General features: G+C 54.2%; 1 protein-coding gene across 1 annotated transcript; it reads left to right on the top strand.

The window, feature by feature from the left end:
• Positions 1 to 2,797: 2,797 nt before the first annotated feature.
• Positions 2,798 to 14,247, top strand: LOC144938010 (scinderin-like). Its single transcript, XM_078865706.1, has 16 exons — positions 2,798 to 2,990; positions 3,401 to 3,555; positions 3,700 to 3,861; positions 4,651 to 4,800; positions 5,286 to 5,375; positions 5,863 to 5,995; positions 6,748 to 6,836; positions 7,488 to 7,703; positions 8,693 to 8,814; positions 9,763 to 9,853; positions 10,030 to 10,200; positions 10,468 to 10,645; positions 11,058 to 11,179; positions 11,670 to 11,747; positions 11,976 to 12,036; positions 14,081 to 14,247. Exons 1-16 carry the CDS (start codon positions 2,798 to 2,800, stop codon positions 14,245 to 14,247), a joined length of 2,178 nt encoding a protein of 725 aa, XP_078721832.1.
• Positions 14,248 to 17,948: the final 3,701 nt, after the last annotated feature.

Below are 17,948 nucleotides of genomic sequence, written 5' to 3'. Positions count from 1 at the left end.
AAGCTACCCCGTCCAGGCTGCGCCGTCCCCATCCGGCCAGCGCGAGTTTGCAACTCCACAACTCGCTGTGAACACGACGGCTGGTTACGTGCAGTGCTGAAGAAGGTCAACAGACAATGCGTACAGCAGACCCGAGGAGTACGTCCACCGTGGAGATGGAGCGACCAGATTGCGCTCGACGTGCAGGAGGAACGAGACGGATCTCTCTGTCCCTCTCTCTAAAATCGGCTCGTGTGCCCGTGCTGGGTGATGATTGCTTCTTAGACGGCAGGGCAGTGGAGGGGGTAGGGACTGTCGACAGATTGGCGAGGCCTTCATCCAGCAGTGGATTGGCCACGGCTGGTGATGATGAATTATTGATGAAGAGATGAGATCAGACCCCCTCCTGATCAGTAACTGCGTGGCATGCTGAGTGCTCTGGGGAAGCATTCACCCAGCAATGGATAGAACATGGCAACTGCTGCCTGATGCGGATGCAATTCTTGAACGTGACAGATCGAGTCGCGGAGGGTTCAATGTGGTGGGGGTGGTGGGGATGGCTCCATTGAGGGGGGAGGGGGCGAGGGAGTGGGGGGGAGCAGGGAGGGGCGGAGCGGTCAATGTAAGAGCGACGCAGCCACACGTTTAAAAGGCGGAGAGGGGAGAGAGAAGCGAGTCGGGCACTTTAGGGCATCGCAGCCACGAGTGCGACGTCCGTGCAAGAATCCGTCTCGGATCTCGTAAGTGAACTTTGTCTCACCGTCCGATCGCCGGCGTTCTCATCCCTCTCCCGCGGTGTATCACGATTTCGGATGAGCTTCTGCGGCCGTCTGGAACGCACTCTTCCTTCCGATACTAGGAAGCCAATTTTAAATCGGCTACATTGAAAACCCAGTTTCTTTAGAGCTGCTTCTTGTTGTTGTTGTGTTTAGTGTTGTTGTCCTTCCCACGCACCTCCGATGAGCGCGGTTGGCGAGGTACGGTGCGAAAGAAGTTCAACACAGACAGGGCAGCGCGCTTGCAACTCATAGGGCGCCAGTTGGATTCCATCTCTTCCGACGCGGCAGTTAAAACAATCGTGCAAATTTCTTAAATACTATCATGTACCGCTTAAATACTCTCACGTACCCCCCCACCCGCACATTCACTCTGTACGCAACGCGGCACAAATCGGTAAGCAACTCGTGTGGTGGAGTAAAGTGTGGGTCACTCCCACCTCTTCCAAGACGCCTATCCAGAATGGAAGAGTAGGCCAAATACCTTCTTGGGCGGGGGGGGGAGGCTTTGTACCAGCAGTGGGGTGAGCGGGACATTGCAGGGCTGCACCTTGAGCAGTGTCCCAGTGGCAGTGATGTTAACACGGTACACGGCTCTCAGTCTTCACTTGATGGAGCACGTGGGTGTCCCACTTCGGTGCACGCCACAGGTGACATGAAGGGTCCTTCGTGGTAGTTCGGTGATATCCGCTTCCCACGGACCGTTCTCTAACACGGACCGATGCGCTGCTCTCGAATCGATTAATCGTTGAATGACAACGCAACGCCAAATGAGGATTACATTGGCAGGGGGAGCCGGACAGAGAGGATGCTCTGTTTGGTAAGTGTCTACCTTTTTTTGCCGGTCACTCTCTGCTCTGAAGTTAAGGGTCATTTGCCCAAAACGGTCGGCCTATCGCGTGCATATCTTGTTTTCTAAGGTCACAAGTAAAGTCGAGAGCAATTGTGTATCTATATAAAGTGAGTTTTGGCTGCTGTCTTTTAATGCTGTACTATCATCCAGTCAGCTTGTTGATACTTTGACACGCACGCAAAAGTATTGCTCAGATTAAATAGGAGACCGATAGCCGGACTGAATGGATGGTAAATATTGAACTTTGGTGGCTTTTGAGCTGTGTTTGTTTTCTGGATTTTGTGTTGGAATGAGATTGCTCATCCCCTGCGTACTAACCAGACGGAACGTGCAGACAAACATGAGTCGAAGGTTAAGATACTGTACTCACTAACATGCACAAAGACAAAGATCCCCCGTGTAGCCTTTTAACAGACTGTTGGGGCAAGTGCTGTTCGTGAGCACCTTGGAAGAAGGCCGGCACGGCACACGAGCGGGTGGGTGGCCAGCACCACGCCCGGCCGCCTTTGCCTCCCCGAGTGGCGATATTTTCACATCGCACCAGGTACTCATTTGAGGCTGAGTCGACCTCGGGGAGGCACAGGATCAGTTCAGATCATCGTCACTGGTGTTGGCCGTGAGCGGGAATCGAAGTCGGGCCGCTGGGTTTTCACCGCAGGGCGCTAAGCGCTCCGCTACTGCGACATGCCAATACACACGCATCAATAGCCTAATACATACATATACACCATACATACATACACCAATGTACATTCGTGCAGTTACAATTAGTAGCAATACCAGTCCAAATTGTATTACCTAGTATAGTTGCAATATCTTACTGAGTGTTCGACAACAGCAGCGTATGCAGAATGCAGCCAAATAATCACCGCGTCTGGATTATCACTATCGCACGTGCACCACTCCGCCATCTCCTGGCCACCACCTCGCACTTGTACGTACGTTGAACTTCTTTCGCACCGGACGTAGCCAACCGCATCAAATTGGAAGGTGCGGAAATCGGAGATGTCACAAATCTGCCCTGACGCGATCCTCCAACCATCGCCTCCAAATCGCGGGGATCGCTGTCACGCGCCGGGCTCACTTTACGTTCCGTGTCTCACCCCGTGCCCCCCCCCACCACCACCTTATTCTCTTCCCCCATCCTCCGACCCCCCCCCCCAGACAGCCTCCCCTCCGACCTGAAGCCATGGTGCTACACGCGGGGTTCAAGGGAGCGGGCCAGGTGGAGGGGCTGCAGGTATGGAGGGTGGAGAAGCTGAGTCCTGTGGCCGTGGCACCCAACCAGTACGGCAACTTCTTCACGGGGGATGCCTACGTGGTGCTCAAGACGTTCTCCTTCGGCCCTTCGGTCAAACGATACGAGCTGCACTTCTGGCTCGGTGAGGCGCACACTGGGCTCGAGGCCGCTCGCCCGCCGAATTCGCTCAACCCACTCAATCGCTCGATCAATTACTAACTCAATCAGCTGTTCAACCGCTCAACCATTGACTCGTCCATCGAATCGCTTAATTAAATATCCACCCACCCCCACCCCTTCCTCCCCCGTGTCTGCACCGCGCCATAGGTAGCGAGTCAGGCGCTGCTGCCCTGCTCACATCATGTCTCCGTGTCTCCGTTTCTCCGTGTCCCCGTGTCCCCGTGTCCCCATTTCTCCGTGTATCCATGTCCCCGTGTCTCCGTGTCCCCGTCTCCCCGTGTCCTTGTTTCTCCGTGTCTCCGTGTCCCCGTTTCTCTGTTTCCCGGTGTCTCCATGTCTCCGTGTCTCCGTGTCCTCGTGTCCCCGCCGCAGGTAGCGAGTGCTCTCAGGACGAGTCCGGCGCTGCTGCCCTCCTCGCCGTGCAGCTGGACGACTCCCTGGGGGGGCGGCCCGTGCAGTACCGCGAGGTGCAGGGACACGAGTCCAACTCGTTCCTCTCCTACTTCAAGGGCGGCATCAAGTACAAGGTGCGCGCGCGCTCGCGTGAACCGCCCGGTGCTGCTGCCGCTGCGTAACACCGGAGCGGCGAGCTCCCTACTCAGGTCAGAGGAGGAGTCTCTGCAGGATCTCGTCACTTCGTCGTCAACGTCGTCGTTGTTGTTGTCGTGCAGGCGGGCGGCGTGGCCTCGGGCTTCCGCCACGTGGAGCCCAACGTGGCGGACGTGAAGCGGCTGCTGCACGTGAAGGGGCGACGCACGGTGCGCGCCACCGAGGTGCCGCTTTCCTGGAAGAGCTTCAACCAGGGGGACTGCTTCATCGTCGACCTGGGGGCGGTGAGGATGGGCGGGCACTGGCCGCTAGCACTGCGGCGTCGTGACGCCTCCGGCCAGCTGGTTACCCTCTTGGCTTGCTCGCATCCGGTTGCGCGGCGTTGGCTAGTAGATGTTAACTCCCTCGCCTGGTATGCAGGAGGTCGTGTGTTTGATCCCAACCCTGACGCCTGCTGCTGTATATTTAGAGTTCGCGTGTTCTCTCTGTGGTCGCGTGGATTTCTCTCCATATCCTCCGGTTTTCCCCTCCACATTCAGAATCAACGTCACGCGTTTAGAGTATTTGTCCGCTATGAATGTCCACGTGATGATAGCACACTTCGTTGATATATTATTTGTGGCCGAGTCGCTTCTGAAAAAGAGCTATATAGCTTAGTAGGGCCTTACTTGATCAAGTATAAATAGGCGATAGTTTAGCATCCACCCCAGTGGCTGACAGACAGGATGCGCTGGACGGTTGCGAGCGGCTGGTAATCCCTCCACCTTAAACTAAACTACGAAAGGACGACAAAAATCAACTAGCACCTGATGTCCCCTGGCCATGTACCGTATGGGAGGGCCAGGGCACTGAATCGCCTCCCTCGGGGATCCTCCTAGACCCTCCAGGCACAACGTGCAGACACTTTGGCCAGCCACGCGGAAAGTCCCCATGCCCACATGGGACACATGGGAGGAGAGGCTGCCATGCCTCTGCACCTCTCCGGGACAGAGGAGGTTTACCCGCCAGTTTGTGGTTTGCGACGCATTTGCTTCAGGAGTTGAGCCGTGTTGGTACTCGGGTGCTCCCTGTAGAACATCTACCAGTGGTGCGGCTCGGGCTGCAACCGCTACGAGCGCGTCAAGGCGTCCGAGGTGGCGCGCGGCGTGCGGGACAACGAGCGGGGCGGGCGGGCGACGGTGCACGTGGTGGAGGAGGACGGGGAGCCCGCACAACTGCGTAACGTGAGCCGGGGGGGGGGGCATCGTCATCGACGTCATCTACTTCGTCATCATCATTGCCATCGTCATCATCATAGCCATCATCATCGTCGTCATCATCATAGCCATCGTCATCATCATCGTCGTCATCATCATAGCCATCATCACGATCATAGCCATCATCGTCGTGATCATCATAACCATCACCATCGTTGTCATCGTCGTTTTTGGAGTTGTTATCAGTCATCGTTTTTATTATTAAAAGCAGTGGCAGCAACACGACTACAATCTTCACCATCATACATTTGGCTCTGTCGTAATAGCCTAAACTAGTAAATCATCAGCAATATAATTACGATCGCCACCACCGCCATCGTCATCCATTATAAAAAGCAGCAGCAGCACATCTTCCTATCAATATCATCATTATCACCATCATCATCGCCACCATGATCGTTATGACCTTCGCGTTATTGACCTATCAACCCTGACTCTGCACACCCTTCCAGGTGCTGGGCCCCAAGCCTGAACTTCCACCCGGGACCCCTGATGATGTGGAAATGGATATCTCGAACCGGAAATCAGCCAAGCTCTACAAGGTTTCAAACAAGTACCATACAACGATGATTATAACAAACACATTATTTATGAGATTCCTTACTTTCTTCTGGGTACACAAGATATTGTGCAAATCCAAAAATAAATTTCATAGGCCACGGGAAGTCAATTCAGAGCCCCTTAAAATGGCGGCCTGACACTCGAAAGTGGGAAACTCCCAATAGCTCACAGCCAGCGTGACGTGGCTGTCAGTGCCAATGGCTCGGTTGAGTAGTAGATTACCTATAGCTCAACTCCACGTCGAATTATTCTGCTACTGATGATGATGGTCGTTGCAATGAATATATGGAGAGAATGATGATGGTGATATTATTACATTTGTTGTGAATTATGTCGATGATTATAATGGTGGTGGTAATAATGATGATGGAGAGATGAAGATTTTGATTAGGGTAATAAAGATTATGATCATCATCATTATGGAGGGATGAGGATGATGGTGGTTGTGGATGTCGTTGATTGCCACAGATCTCCGACGAGAGCGGCCGCATGGAGGTGAAGGAGGTGGCGAGCGCGAGTCCCTTCCAGCAGTCGCTGCTCGACTCGGCAGACTGCTTCCTGCTCGACAACGGCTCCGCGGGGCAGATCTTCGTGTGGAAGGGTGAGGGCTAGGGTGACGGTTAGGGTGAGGGTTAGGGTGAGGGCTAGGGTTAGGGTGAGGGTTAGGGTGAGGGCTAGGGTTAGGGTGAGGGTGAGGATTAGGGTGACGGTTGGGGTGAGGGCTAGGGTGAGGGTGAGGGCTAGGGTGAGGGCTAGGGTGAGGGTGAAGGCTAGGGTGAGGGTGAGGGCTAGGGTGAGGGCTAGGGTTAGGGTGAGGGCTAGGGTGAGGGTGAGGGCTAGGGTGATGGCTAGGGTGAGGGCTAGGGTGAGGGTGAGGGTCAGGCTGGGGGTTAGGCTGACGATGGACCCATCACAAGCATCATCTCAGCACTCCACCAACCCACCATCCCATCACTATTGTCCCATTGCACCATCATCCCATCATCCAATTGCCACAAAGTCGCATAACACCATCACCTTATCACCCCACCATCCCATTATCATTCACACAGCCAAAGTTCCCAGCCGTGATGGGGATGGATAGAGGACGCTGAGTCTGATTATTCTCATTCAAGAGGGGTCCCCTATATTTTGCAGGGGGGGGGGGCACAACAAGTTGCTATTTCCTAACTCAGTCATTTACCGGTAATGGTTTTTTTTCTAACACAAAGTTGGACCATGACGCCGCCACGTACTGCCGACTGTTGTATGAAGATGATCACGTGGTGATGTGGTTAACAAGTTGGTGAAGTGCTGAAGTGGTTAAGTGGTGAAGTGGGTAAGTGATGAAGTGACGAAGTGATGTCGCTGCAGGCAAGAGAGCCAACTCGAACGAGAGGCAGAAAGCGATGATGACCGCTCAGGAGTTCATCAAGAAGATGAGCTACTCGCCCAGCACCAAGGTGACGCAGAGACACCAACCACACCACCAACACCAACAACAACACCACCACCAACAACAACAACAACACCAACAACAACAACACCAACAACAACAACAACAACCCCTCAGCGGTCCTCTCACTCCGCACGCTGCGCCTTCGGGAAGGGGAATCTTGAGTTTTGGAGATGTTTGCATAAATTGCTCATCCTAGCACGACTTTTGGTTCTCGTGTTTATGAGTCGAGTATTCAAACACGTTCGATTGGCGCTGCAGAGTCACTGGGGTGGAGCGGTGGCGCTGTGGTTATCGCACTGCGCTGCGAACCGAGTGACACGAGTTCGATTTCCCGGCCACGGATGACATAAGTGGCAAGTGGTATCCAAATCGGTTTGAGCCAATCCCGCTTCACCAACCTCCACCTACCTCTACCATTACCCCAACCCTTACCAATACCCCTACCAATACCCAAACCCCTACCACTACCACTACCCCGACCACTACCCCGACCACTACCCCAACCCCTATAATTTCACCAACCCCTATCACTACCCCAACCCCACACACACAGCCCAGGACACACACACAGCCCAAGACACACGCAGCCCAGCCGTGCGTAGCGAGTTGAGAAGCTCCCCCCTCTCTGTTGCTGCTCCTCCCGCGTCTCCCCCAGGTGTCGGTGCTGCCCGAGACAGGGGAGACGCCGCTCTTCAAGCAGTTCTTCCTGGGCTGGAGGAGCAAGGACGACGTCGTGACGCTCGGCAAGACGTACAACGTGGGCAGCGTCGCCCATGTCCAGCAGGTGCCCTTCAACGCCTCCACCCTGCACTCCAGCCCGGCCATGGCCGCGCAGCACGGCATGGTGGACGACGGCAAGGGAGAGGTTCAGGTGAGCAGGGGGTGGGGGGAGGAGGGCGTGGAGGCGCGTACGTACCTTGAACTTCTTTCGCACCGTACGTAGCCAACCGTGCTAATTGGAGGTGCGGGGGTGAAGGACAGGAGGCGTGCTGGAGAGGGGCATGGTAATGGAGTTTTAGAGGGGTAATTGGTGGCTCGCTCGCACGATCGTGGCCACCTAGGCACTCGCTCACCAACTCGCTCACCAACTCGCTCACCAACTCGCTCATGAACTCGTTCACCAACTCGCTCACAAGCTCACTCGTTCATCCACCCACCTACTGGATCACGCGTGCACCAAACCCACCCACCCACTCGCTCACTCATCCCCCGACTCGCGTGAGACGACACGAGCGAGATAGAGGCGTGCTGGGAAATTAGACAAGGGCGAGGTTCAGGTGAGGGGAGGGAGAATAAACGTGTGAGTGAGCGGTGATTATGAGTTAGTTCACTGTCAATGCCCGTCGCGTAACGCGTCACTTATCAGGAACGCATCTGCCGCGTTAAACGAGGACTGCCTGTGCGTGGTCACCTCGCCCTTAGCCGGAGCTTCAGCACCGCTCATTGCCAAGGACCCGGAACGGCTCCACTTGAGATGTGACGCTCACGGCTCACCTCCTCCACGAAAGCGATTTATATTTTATATATTTATATTTTATATATTTATAGTTTCTATATTTATATTTGATAGATTTATATTTTATATATTTATATTTTATATATTTATAGTTTCTATATTTGTATTTTATATATTTATAGTTTATATATTTATAGTTTATATATTTATATTTGATAGATTTATATTTTATAGATTTATATTTTACAACTCTGAGAATCCCCGGGTGCCGAAGTCTGGCCTCAATGAGCCTCGCGCATTCACACAACGATTCGTTGTTTTGTTATTACGCCAATCTGCCACAGCCCAAGGCAGCTACCTCCCGCACCCCCCCCCCCCAAACTACCTCCTGCACCCCCCCCCAGGTGTGGCGCGTGGAGAGCTGTGGCCGCGTGAGTGTGGACCGCGCCAGCTACGGGCAGTTCTTCGGCGGCGACTCGTACATCATCCTCTACACGTGGTGCAGGGGACAGATCCTCTACACCTGGTGGGTGGGAGGGCACGCGTCGGGACACGGGGGCGGAGGGGGTGGGGGGGGTGCAGGACCATGGCTCGACCCGAGAGGTCTGGGGTTGGAGGACGGGGAGAAGAAGGGCGGGCGAGGGCGGGTGAGACACGGGACGTTGGATGGCTGTGATGCCAGCGGTTTGGAGGCGAGGGTTGGGGGATCGCACCGGTGGAGATTTATGAAACTCCGACTTGGCACGGTTGGCTACATACGGTGCGAAGGAAGTTCAACGTCAACGAACATTCCAACACAAGAAGGGGTATCCATGCCTTAGCGCCCCGCCCGCTATAGCCAATCACGGGCACGAATACATTCGGAGCCAGACCCTAGTTTACACGTGTGAGTGAGTGGTATGTGTGCTGTGTGTGTGTGAGTGGTGTGTGTGTGAGAGTGGTGTGTGTGAGAGTGGTGTGTGTGTGAGAGTGGTGTGTGTGGTGTGTGTGTGAGAGTGGTGTGTGTGTGTGAGTGGCGTGTGTGTATGGTGTGTGTGTGGGTGGTGTGTGTGGTGTGAGTGGTGTGTGTGTGTGGTATGTGTGTTTGGTATGTGTAGTGTGTGTGTGAGGGGTGTGTGTGGGTGGTGTGTGGGTGGTGTGTGTGTGGTGTACATGTGGACATGTGCATGTGTTGTGGAGTGTAGCGGTTAACGCGCTGTGCTACGAACCCAGCAACCCGAGATCGATTCCCGCTCACGACCAACACCGCTGCAGTTATAGGAACCAGTCCTGGGCCACCCGCCCCCCCCCTCTAGGTAGACTCAGCCTCAAATGAGTACCTTGCGCTCTGTATAAACATCGCCACTACGGAAACAAAAACGGCCGTGCGTGATGCTGTCCACCCACCCCTTCCCGTGCCGCGCCAGCCGTAGTCGCCTCTGCTCGCTTCTGGCCCCAACGGAGGAACCTTTGTGTTTGTGTGCGCCGGGAGCAGGCAGGGCAGCAAGTCGAGCAAGAACGAGATCACGCACTCCGCCTTCCTGTCTGTGCAACTCGACAACGAGTTGGGGGGACGGCCCATGCAGGTGAGCAAACACGCGCGCCCCAGGGAGCAGGACACCACCTCCCTGTGTTAGTGCCCAGAGGCTCACAGGGCCCAGTCTCGGGCATCTGTAGGAATCTGGTTGAGATTGCTCATCGGATGTTTACAGCCTGGAGCCAGTGGCGGATATTCCACGTTGTGCCCCCCCCCCCCCCCCAGGTGCGCGTGGTTCAGGGCTCCGAGCCCCCGCACCTGCTAAGCCTGTTCGGGGGCAAGCCCCTGGTGGTGCACGCGGGGGGCACCTCCCGCCATGGGGGGCAGAGCCCCCAGGCCCCCACGCGACTCTACCAGGTGCGCAGCTCCTCAGCGGGCGCCACCAGAGCCGTCGAGGTGAGGTCGTCGTCGTCACCCTGGTCAACATCATCCTCGTCATCTTCATCAACATCGCCATCATCGTCATCATCATCCCCGTCGTCACCCTCATTATCGTTGTCATCGTCGTCATCATCAACATTATCGTCGTCTTCATCCTCGTCAGCTTTGCTGTCTGCTGTACGGCGTCGGGAGTGTTACCACGTGCGCACGTGCCGTTCGGCACGATGTCCGACGGTTTACTCCCTGCGCAACTCCCGCACCTCCCCCCTCCCCCACTCGAAGGTCCCCCTGAGCGCCGCGTCCCTCAACTCGAACGACGCCTTCGTGCTGCTGTCCCCCAAGAAGACGTTCATCTGGGAGGGGAAGGGCGCCGAGCGCAGCGAGCTGGACGGGGCGGCCTACGTGGCCCAGCTGCTGGGCCGCCGGACGCACGCCGACCTGGCCGAGGGGGACGAGCCAGGTGGGGGGCGAGCAGTAACCTGGGGGGCACCCTCACCCTAACGCCCCCCCCCCCCTTCTCCTCCCCGCCGAGTTCCGCGGTCATCACGGTCACGACGCCATCGCCTGCGACTCGCGGGCCGTGGTGTTAACCACCTCGCCTGGTACACAGGAGGTCGTGGGTTCGATCCCGACCCTGACGGTACCTGCTGCATATTGGGATTTGTGTGCGTCTCTCTCTCCCCGAGGTCGAGGGGATTTCTCTACGGGGTCTTCCGGTACTGTCGCTCGCCTTTGGCCCCAGGGCTGGGCAGAAACAAACAAACCCTGGCCCCAATGCTCATTTGAAGCAGGAAGCCACCGAGACTTATTTGACTTTCTAGAGCCATCACCGATCGCCCTCCCGTTCCTCTCATCCACCCGTCCCCCCATAGATGAGTTCTGGTCGCTGCTGGGCGGCAAGAAGGACTACCAGAGCTCGCCGAGACTGAGCACCAACTACAACGACCACCCGCCCCGCCTCTTCGCCTGCTCCAACAAGACCGGCCGCTTCCAGGCACGCTCCCCGCCACGCCCCCACACCCCTCGTAGAGCTCTCGAGAGGATCATCTCGCTTCTACTCCCCTCCACTCATCCTAGATCCAGCGCTCTCTCTCTCTCCCATCGCTCTACTTCACTCCACTCATCCTAGATCCACCACTCTCTCTCTCCCATCGCTTCTACTCCGCTCCACGCACTCTCCGCTTCCAGTGACCAAGGCTCTCTGGCATATCTCCCCCCCCCCCCTCCCGCGCAGACCTTCGCCGCTCGATTGGCGGGGCGCTCCTTCTCTGCTGCTGCCCTCACGGTCTGGGGCCCTGCCTCGCTGGCCACCTCCTGCCTCCTTACCCCCACCACCCCCCAGTGCCTCACCCCCCAGTGCGGTGGCAATTCTCACCTCCCCCCCCTTCCTCGTGTGCACTTGCGGAGCCTGACGGGCGATGCTCGCCGACGGCACGCACCCCGGCCGCGTGTGGAGCTCAGCGTCGTGTCGGTCGCGCCCACAGGTGGAGGAGGTGGCGGGAGACTTCACTCAGGAAGACCTGGCCACCGATGATGTCATGCTCTTAGACGTATGGGACCAGGTAACATCATCTTTTTTTATTATTATTACATATTAATACCATCATCATCTCCACTACCACCATCACTACCATCATCATCACTCTAGAATCTCGCCACCGTTGTCACCATCATCATGGTGCTCCTGTTTGGGTTCCCATGCTCCCCTTCCATCCCCCACTTTCCTCCCTCACCTTTCATTTCCTCAATCACCCCACCCCACCTCCCCCCTCATCCCCCCATCCCCGCAGCTTTTCCTCTGGATCGGCGAGGATGCCAACGACGTGGAAAAGAAAGAATCACTCAAGTGTGGTGAGTGTCACGTGTGGTCAGTGTCACGGTGTCACGAGCCACACGGCCAGGCACTGCGTTGGGTCAGCATTCGGCGAGGCCTGAACCGCGAGCCGCGAGCTGCGAGCCACAAACCGTGAACCCGCACCCCTCCAAAGCTGCAGCGGCGATTTGGGAATCGCCGGCACCGCCCCTGGCTTGGAAGCGATCGTACTTCGCCAACAGGATACCACGCACGGCTCCGTTCACCGGTCATTGGCGTCGTTCCGTGTAGGGGTTCACTGCTGTTCACGGGTTCGCTGTTGTTCACGGGTCCGCTGTTGTTCACGGGTTCGCTGCTGTTCACGGGTCCGCTGCTGTTCATGATTCCGCTGCTGTTCACGGGTCCGCTGCTGTTCATGCAACGCTTGGGCAGTTGTTGGCGCAGGCTATCGCTTGGCTGTCGTCCTTGCTTGGCTGTGGTTCCTCAGGGCTCTGAGTCATTCTCCCTCTTCAAGAGTGAGTAAATATCGTGCACATCATATGTTAATCATTGTTGTTATGGGGATGGCGAGCTAAAATGCATTTGTCAACGAATATGTAGTGCTGAACTTTACGCGGACAACTTCTTCCTTTTCTGTCGTCACTTTATTTTATCCAACTTAGCACATTTCGCCACCATTCTCCAGTGCGTTCTCCGCTCGCTCGCCGCGCTCCGCCGGCCTCGCTCGCTTCATTCCTCCCTCTCCGTCTCACCCGACTCCCCTCTCTGCTTCTCCGTCCCACTCCAGCCGTCGCTCTCTCTCGGCTTCTCCGTCTCACTCCGAATGTCTCTCTCGTTCAGCTTCTTCTTCTCCACTGCTACTCTACACTTCTTCTTCTACTCCACCCGACTCCGTCCAGTTCCCAGCACAACTCCCCGTCTCACTCTGACTATCCCGTATTTATGCCCGTCCCTATTAATTTCCAATTAATTACTGGAGTCCCCCCTAATGCCTCGCCACCCCCGGCCCTCGGCACCACCTGTCCCCATTCCCAGACTTAGCGACGCCACCCTGTCCCTGACAACAACAACCGGCCAATCACTGTCCTGCATCCATAATTGCCTAACAGGCCGTCTCCATCTCCTCCGTTGTCCCCCAGCAACACCAGCCTGTCCCGGTACGACCTCACTGTCCCCAGCCGACACGTGTTTACAATTACCCCCCTTGGCGCGCGTTAAACTACTACAAATATATGAACACACACAGTCTCACTAATCATATCCTATGGTGTGTATAGCAGTCAAATGGAGAAAAAAATCTATAAACTTGTCCGACAAAGGAACGGAAAAACTGCCTTAGTGTTTTGAGCAGCAGACAGAAGAAAAACGGTGAAGTATCTCACTCGGACTCCTCGTGTGATTGAATTCCTGCTCGGGCTTCCCTGGGCTATCAACCGTATCTGCCCCACTGTGCCGTTGACCTTTTAACTTTAAATGACGTTCATCTTGCCGGCACTTCCGTTTTGCTGAAATCGTCATCCCCCCTTCTCTCCCGGGAGGTTTGTGCAAAAAAAAAATACTTTTCAAACCTGGCGGCTCGCCGCAGGGACGATCCCCACGCCTACGCAGGAGACACCGCGTGTCGCGTGTGCCCCGCGGGACATGAACTCCGTGCCGGGAGCTGTCAACGCCCTAGGGAGCTTTGCCCATGCACATCAGCCAGTGAATGTCTTCAAGCCGGCTCAAAATCAATCTAGATCGAAACCACGATCTCCTGTATACCAGGCGAGGTAGTTAACATATCTTAGCCACCCGTGGCACCGTATTCCAACGTGACCTAAAATTCGCCCGTCACCTCTCGGTTACGCAGCGCATCTCAAGACGTTTCGACGCGACAGCGCAATCTTTAAACGTCTTAATTGTTCGTAGCCCTTCTAATTGTGCAATCTTTGCCTCGCGTAGAGACCCACGTGTTCACATAGACACCCACAGACTCATGCAGACACCCACAGACTCACGCAGACACCCACAGATTCACGCAGACACCCACAGACTTGCCGTGTCCCCCACACACCCCCCCCCACTCCGCGTGTCGTCTCACAGCCAAGTCGTACCTGGAGACGGACCCGTCTGGCCGGGGGAAGGACACCCCCGTGGTGGTGGTGAAGCAGGGGCACGAGCCCCCCACCTTTACCGGCTGGTTCCTCGCCTGGGACCCCACCAAGTGGGACTCGGACCCCTTCGAGAAGATGAAGGCGTCGTTCAAGTAGGGGGCGAGGATCCGAGGCGAGGCGCATCCCTGACGCCCAGACGCCTGGCTGTCTCGTCCCGAGAGAGACGCCCTCCCTGGCTGTGTGCCTGCCCTGGGGCTGTTTCGACAGCTGAGCTCGGAAGCTTTCGTTCGTGAGAAAATAAACACTTTACAGTCGCGGTCAAACTACAAACTGTGCTACTGCGTTCGGCAGTGGTGACCTGAGCACAAATGACGTTCATCAATAACCCTGCCCTAATGGGGTAAACGTTTATGTAACAGGTCACGTTTGGAGCTATTGGCCTTATTCATCGCAGCAAGATCTGAATGGAAATCTAAGACTTCCTTGCCATGAAGAAGGGCCATTGCTTGAAACGTTGCATGTTTTTCTTAGGGCAGAGTCATCGAGGAATGTGTGTTTTTGTTAAATGCATCATTGTGCTGTCATTAGCATTGCCATCGTTTTTACTGTAAGTTTGAAATTTTACAGCAATACGATTTTAAGAATGCCCCATACTCAGGAAGTCGGTAGCTCAGTAGTCGGCGTAATACGGTGTGAACCCAGCACAATGCGGTGTGGACCCAGTGTGGTGAAGTATGGTCGAACGACAAATGACCGACAGCAGATTGTCACGTTGTAATGTATTCAGAAAAGTGTCGCTGAGTCTCAAGACCCTTTTTCAACAGTCATGCTAAAGTGGCATATTTGGCCAAATCTATGAATTCGTGTTTTGTATTACTCCGAGAGTCAATGTTAAATGCACTGTCGAGGATTAAATATGACAAATACACCTGTGACTATGTTTTTCTTGAGGACGCAGCTTCAAGGTCGTGTCAGACAGCCGCGGGCACCGTCGCCCAGCTAAGGAGCTAGGAGACAATCTAGCCTGTTGGTTATTTGGACAGTGTCTTATTTCCAGGCTGACCCCATTCGTTAAGTTGCCATCATCAAAAAGAACCATCCAAAGCACTTTCAGCGTTATAGAACACTGTACTAAGCATACGAGGGTGCATTTCATCACCACCAAAATGTTGTAATAAAGTCATATCTTCGTCCATTAGCTTATCAGCCTTCTGGACCAATGCTTTCCAAGGGTTCCCCTTATAGCCTTAACACGCTGTCGGGGCGAGTGCTGTTAGCGAGTAGCAGCACCTATGGAGGCTGGCAAGGCACACGAGGGGGTGGTGTGGCCAGCGCACCCCGCACGGCCGCCTTTGTATTGCAGTGCTGATGTTGACACACCGCACCAGCTACTCATTGAAGACCAAGTCATCATAGGAGAGGCCCCAAAAGCTGCTTAAATAATCGCCACCGATCTTAGTGGGCCTTACCTACTAAAATAAAAATATATAGTTTAGTTGCATAGTTTACTTTTTAGCCTAAGTAATGTTCTTTACAGCTTGCAGTGTATGTGGGGACTGCCTGCATAGAAGGAATACAATATTCCTCTGTTTAATTTGTGTGTAAAAGATAATTATCTTTTATACATCTTTTAGTCACTCGCAATGAAGCCTACACAATAAAGTCACAGGCTAAGCCATTGCATATTTGGAGGTCATTGTACTCCTGGCATTGATAGAGGTCACAATGGTGGGTGGGTCCTATATGAGTCATCCAATATAAATCGAAAATCAGAATGATGAAGTGGATTTAGTCTATAACAGAGGTTGTTGGGTTAGATCGCGTAAATATAAAATGTGTCGTTAAACCCGCCACCACCCGACACAGCCAATTATTGTTTGTCACGTGAACAAAACACGCCAATTCGTTCCTAAATGTTGTGGGTTTACTCTCCCACACACTGATCTGCTGTCCTCGTAACGAATTGGTACATTTTGTTTACGTGACAAACCTTACTAATTGGCTGTGTCAGGTAGTGGCGGGTATAACGACACCGCTTTTATATTTACGTGATCTAACCCAAAAACCTCTATTATGGATAACATTGGTCGCGAAAGCCTGTGACACGTTAAACTGGATTTAGTCTCTTTAGTATTTCATTGGTAGCTGATCTGTAAGCAGCGTCACAGTCGTCAGAAAGTGGTAGAATGACAGCTTCAACAATTTTCAGATGCAATCAAATGGAAAAATTGGTTGTTTGTATAAAAATCTGAACTTTTTTTAAATTTGATTTTCTCTTGAGATGCGATAAATGTGGGGCTTGGAACATAAAGTTTAGACTCAATCAGTAAACGCCAGCGCTGGATTTGGAGCATTCCCTTTGTTCAATGGTGCTGTTGGCAAGAGCACTCCGTCGTGCCGTCACTCGCAGCTACTGTCGAGACTCAAGGCGATACAGATTCCCCTTCTGTTTGAGCCGTTATCAGCGACTGACTGCACCGCCCACTTATCCACGCCTTCCGTGCCATTGCTAGCCTGGCACCAACTCTCCGCGACTTTCTTGCACGTCCACGCCTCGACTTTACTCCCAGGACACAACAGCGGAGTAGACCATCCCTCTCCCACCCTCTCATCACCCTCTCATCACTGCTCCACCCAGCCGGGCTTTACGAGGTCAAGGTAAGTGAGGCAGCAAAGTTTAATACATCAATTGCCCCAGTGAAAGCGGTCGCGTAAGATCGTGCCAGAGAGCGACAGTCTGCAATAAGGAAACGCAATCTGCTCGAGGCGATTCGTGACCGCTCACACGCAGCCAACCGTCTGCTGGGTTCCAGGTGGCGGTCTTGTGATGTCGTCAGCGGGATCAAAGGCCAGAGGCCCTGATCCAGCATCGCTGAGAACCTGGGTTCGAATCCAGGTCTCACTCTTCCTGGCCCTGATCTTCATCGAGCGCATTGGGGTGGTTCGCATTCAATCACAATGTATGTTTGGTAGTAAAGTAGTCGTAGTAGTCTTGCGTTGTCTTCTTTACCCCCCCCCTCCCCACGGTGTGTCTCTCGCCACCATCTGCAGCACCCCCGTTGCGGCGCTCCACGCAGGGCGCCGTTCGCTGCACGGCGAGAGGCAACGACCGCTTCGGGGACTCCGTCAAGGCCCTCCGCCACGCGCCTTGTGTCCGTCGCGATTCGGCCTTGACGACAACTCTCTGCCCTTTCTCCATTCACTGCCTCCGTTTCATGGCAATACACCGCGGACCACAGCGTGAACAGTCGCTGCTATTAACACCATCGTTTATCACCCACTTCCCATGCGAAATATTGACCGTTGTAGCTTTCTACGATGAACAGTATGCACTGACTAACGTTGATATGGGATTTGTAATTACCGCTATCCTAGGGTGGCTACACATCATCATTCACAATTCTCGGGAAGGAGCAGAGTCGAGCGAACTCCCTGTTTTGTCAGGGCCAAGGGCACTCCGAGTGAGACCACGCAGGCAATTACCACAATTCCGTCGATAAGGGAGACGATTCTACACACCCTTCATCGTAAACATAACCAACCCGATTACACATTGACGGTACATTCATGACAGTAGTTCCTCGGTAATAAATGCAATGTCGTCAGGTATGGATTTATCAGTCCACTAATGGTCGGTGTATCGTTATCTGCGATGTTATCTTTCTAGGCCGACACATGATTGGGCTGCCAGAGAGAGGATTGGTCTCTGTTATCACCTCTGTAAACGTCACTCTGCAAAGAGTTCTTGTAAAGAGTCTTTTCAACAACGAAATTAGGCGAAGCGATCCAATGCTTTTCAGGTCATTGCACTCTTATGGTCAAACAACGTAATGCATTTATTTATTTTGTTGTCTCTG

This window comes from Lampetra fluviatilis, chromosome 20 (assembly GCF_964198595.1).
Source record: "Lampetra fluviatilis chromosome 20, kcLamFluv1.1, whole genome shotgun sequence".
In the NCBI taxonomy this organism is placed as follows: domain Eukaryota; kingdom Metazoa; phylum Chordata; class Hyperoartia; order Petromyzontiformes; family Petromyzontidae; genus Lampetra; species Lampetra fluviatilis.
The sequence above is the reverse complement of the archived record's forward strand: the minus strand, read 5'-3'. Positions and strand labels throughout refer to the sequence as shown.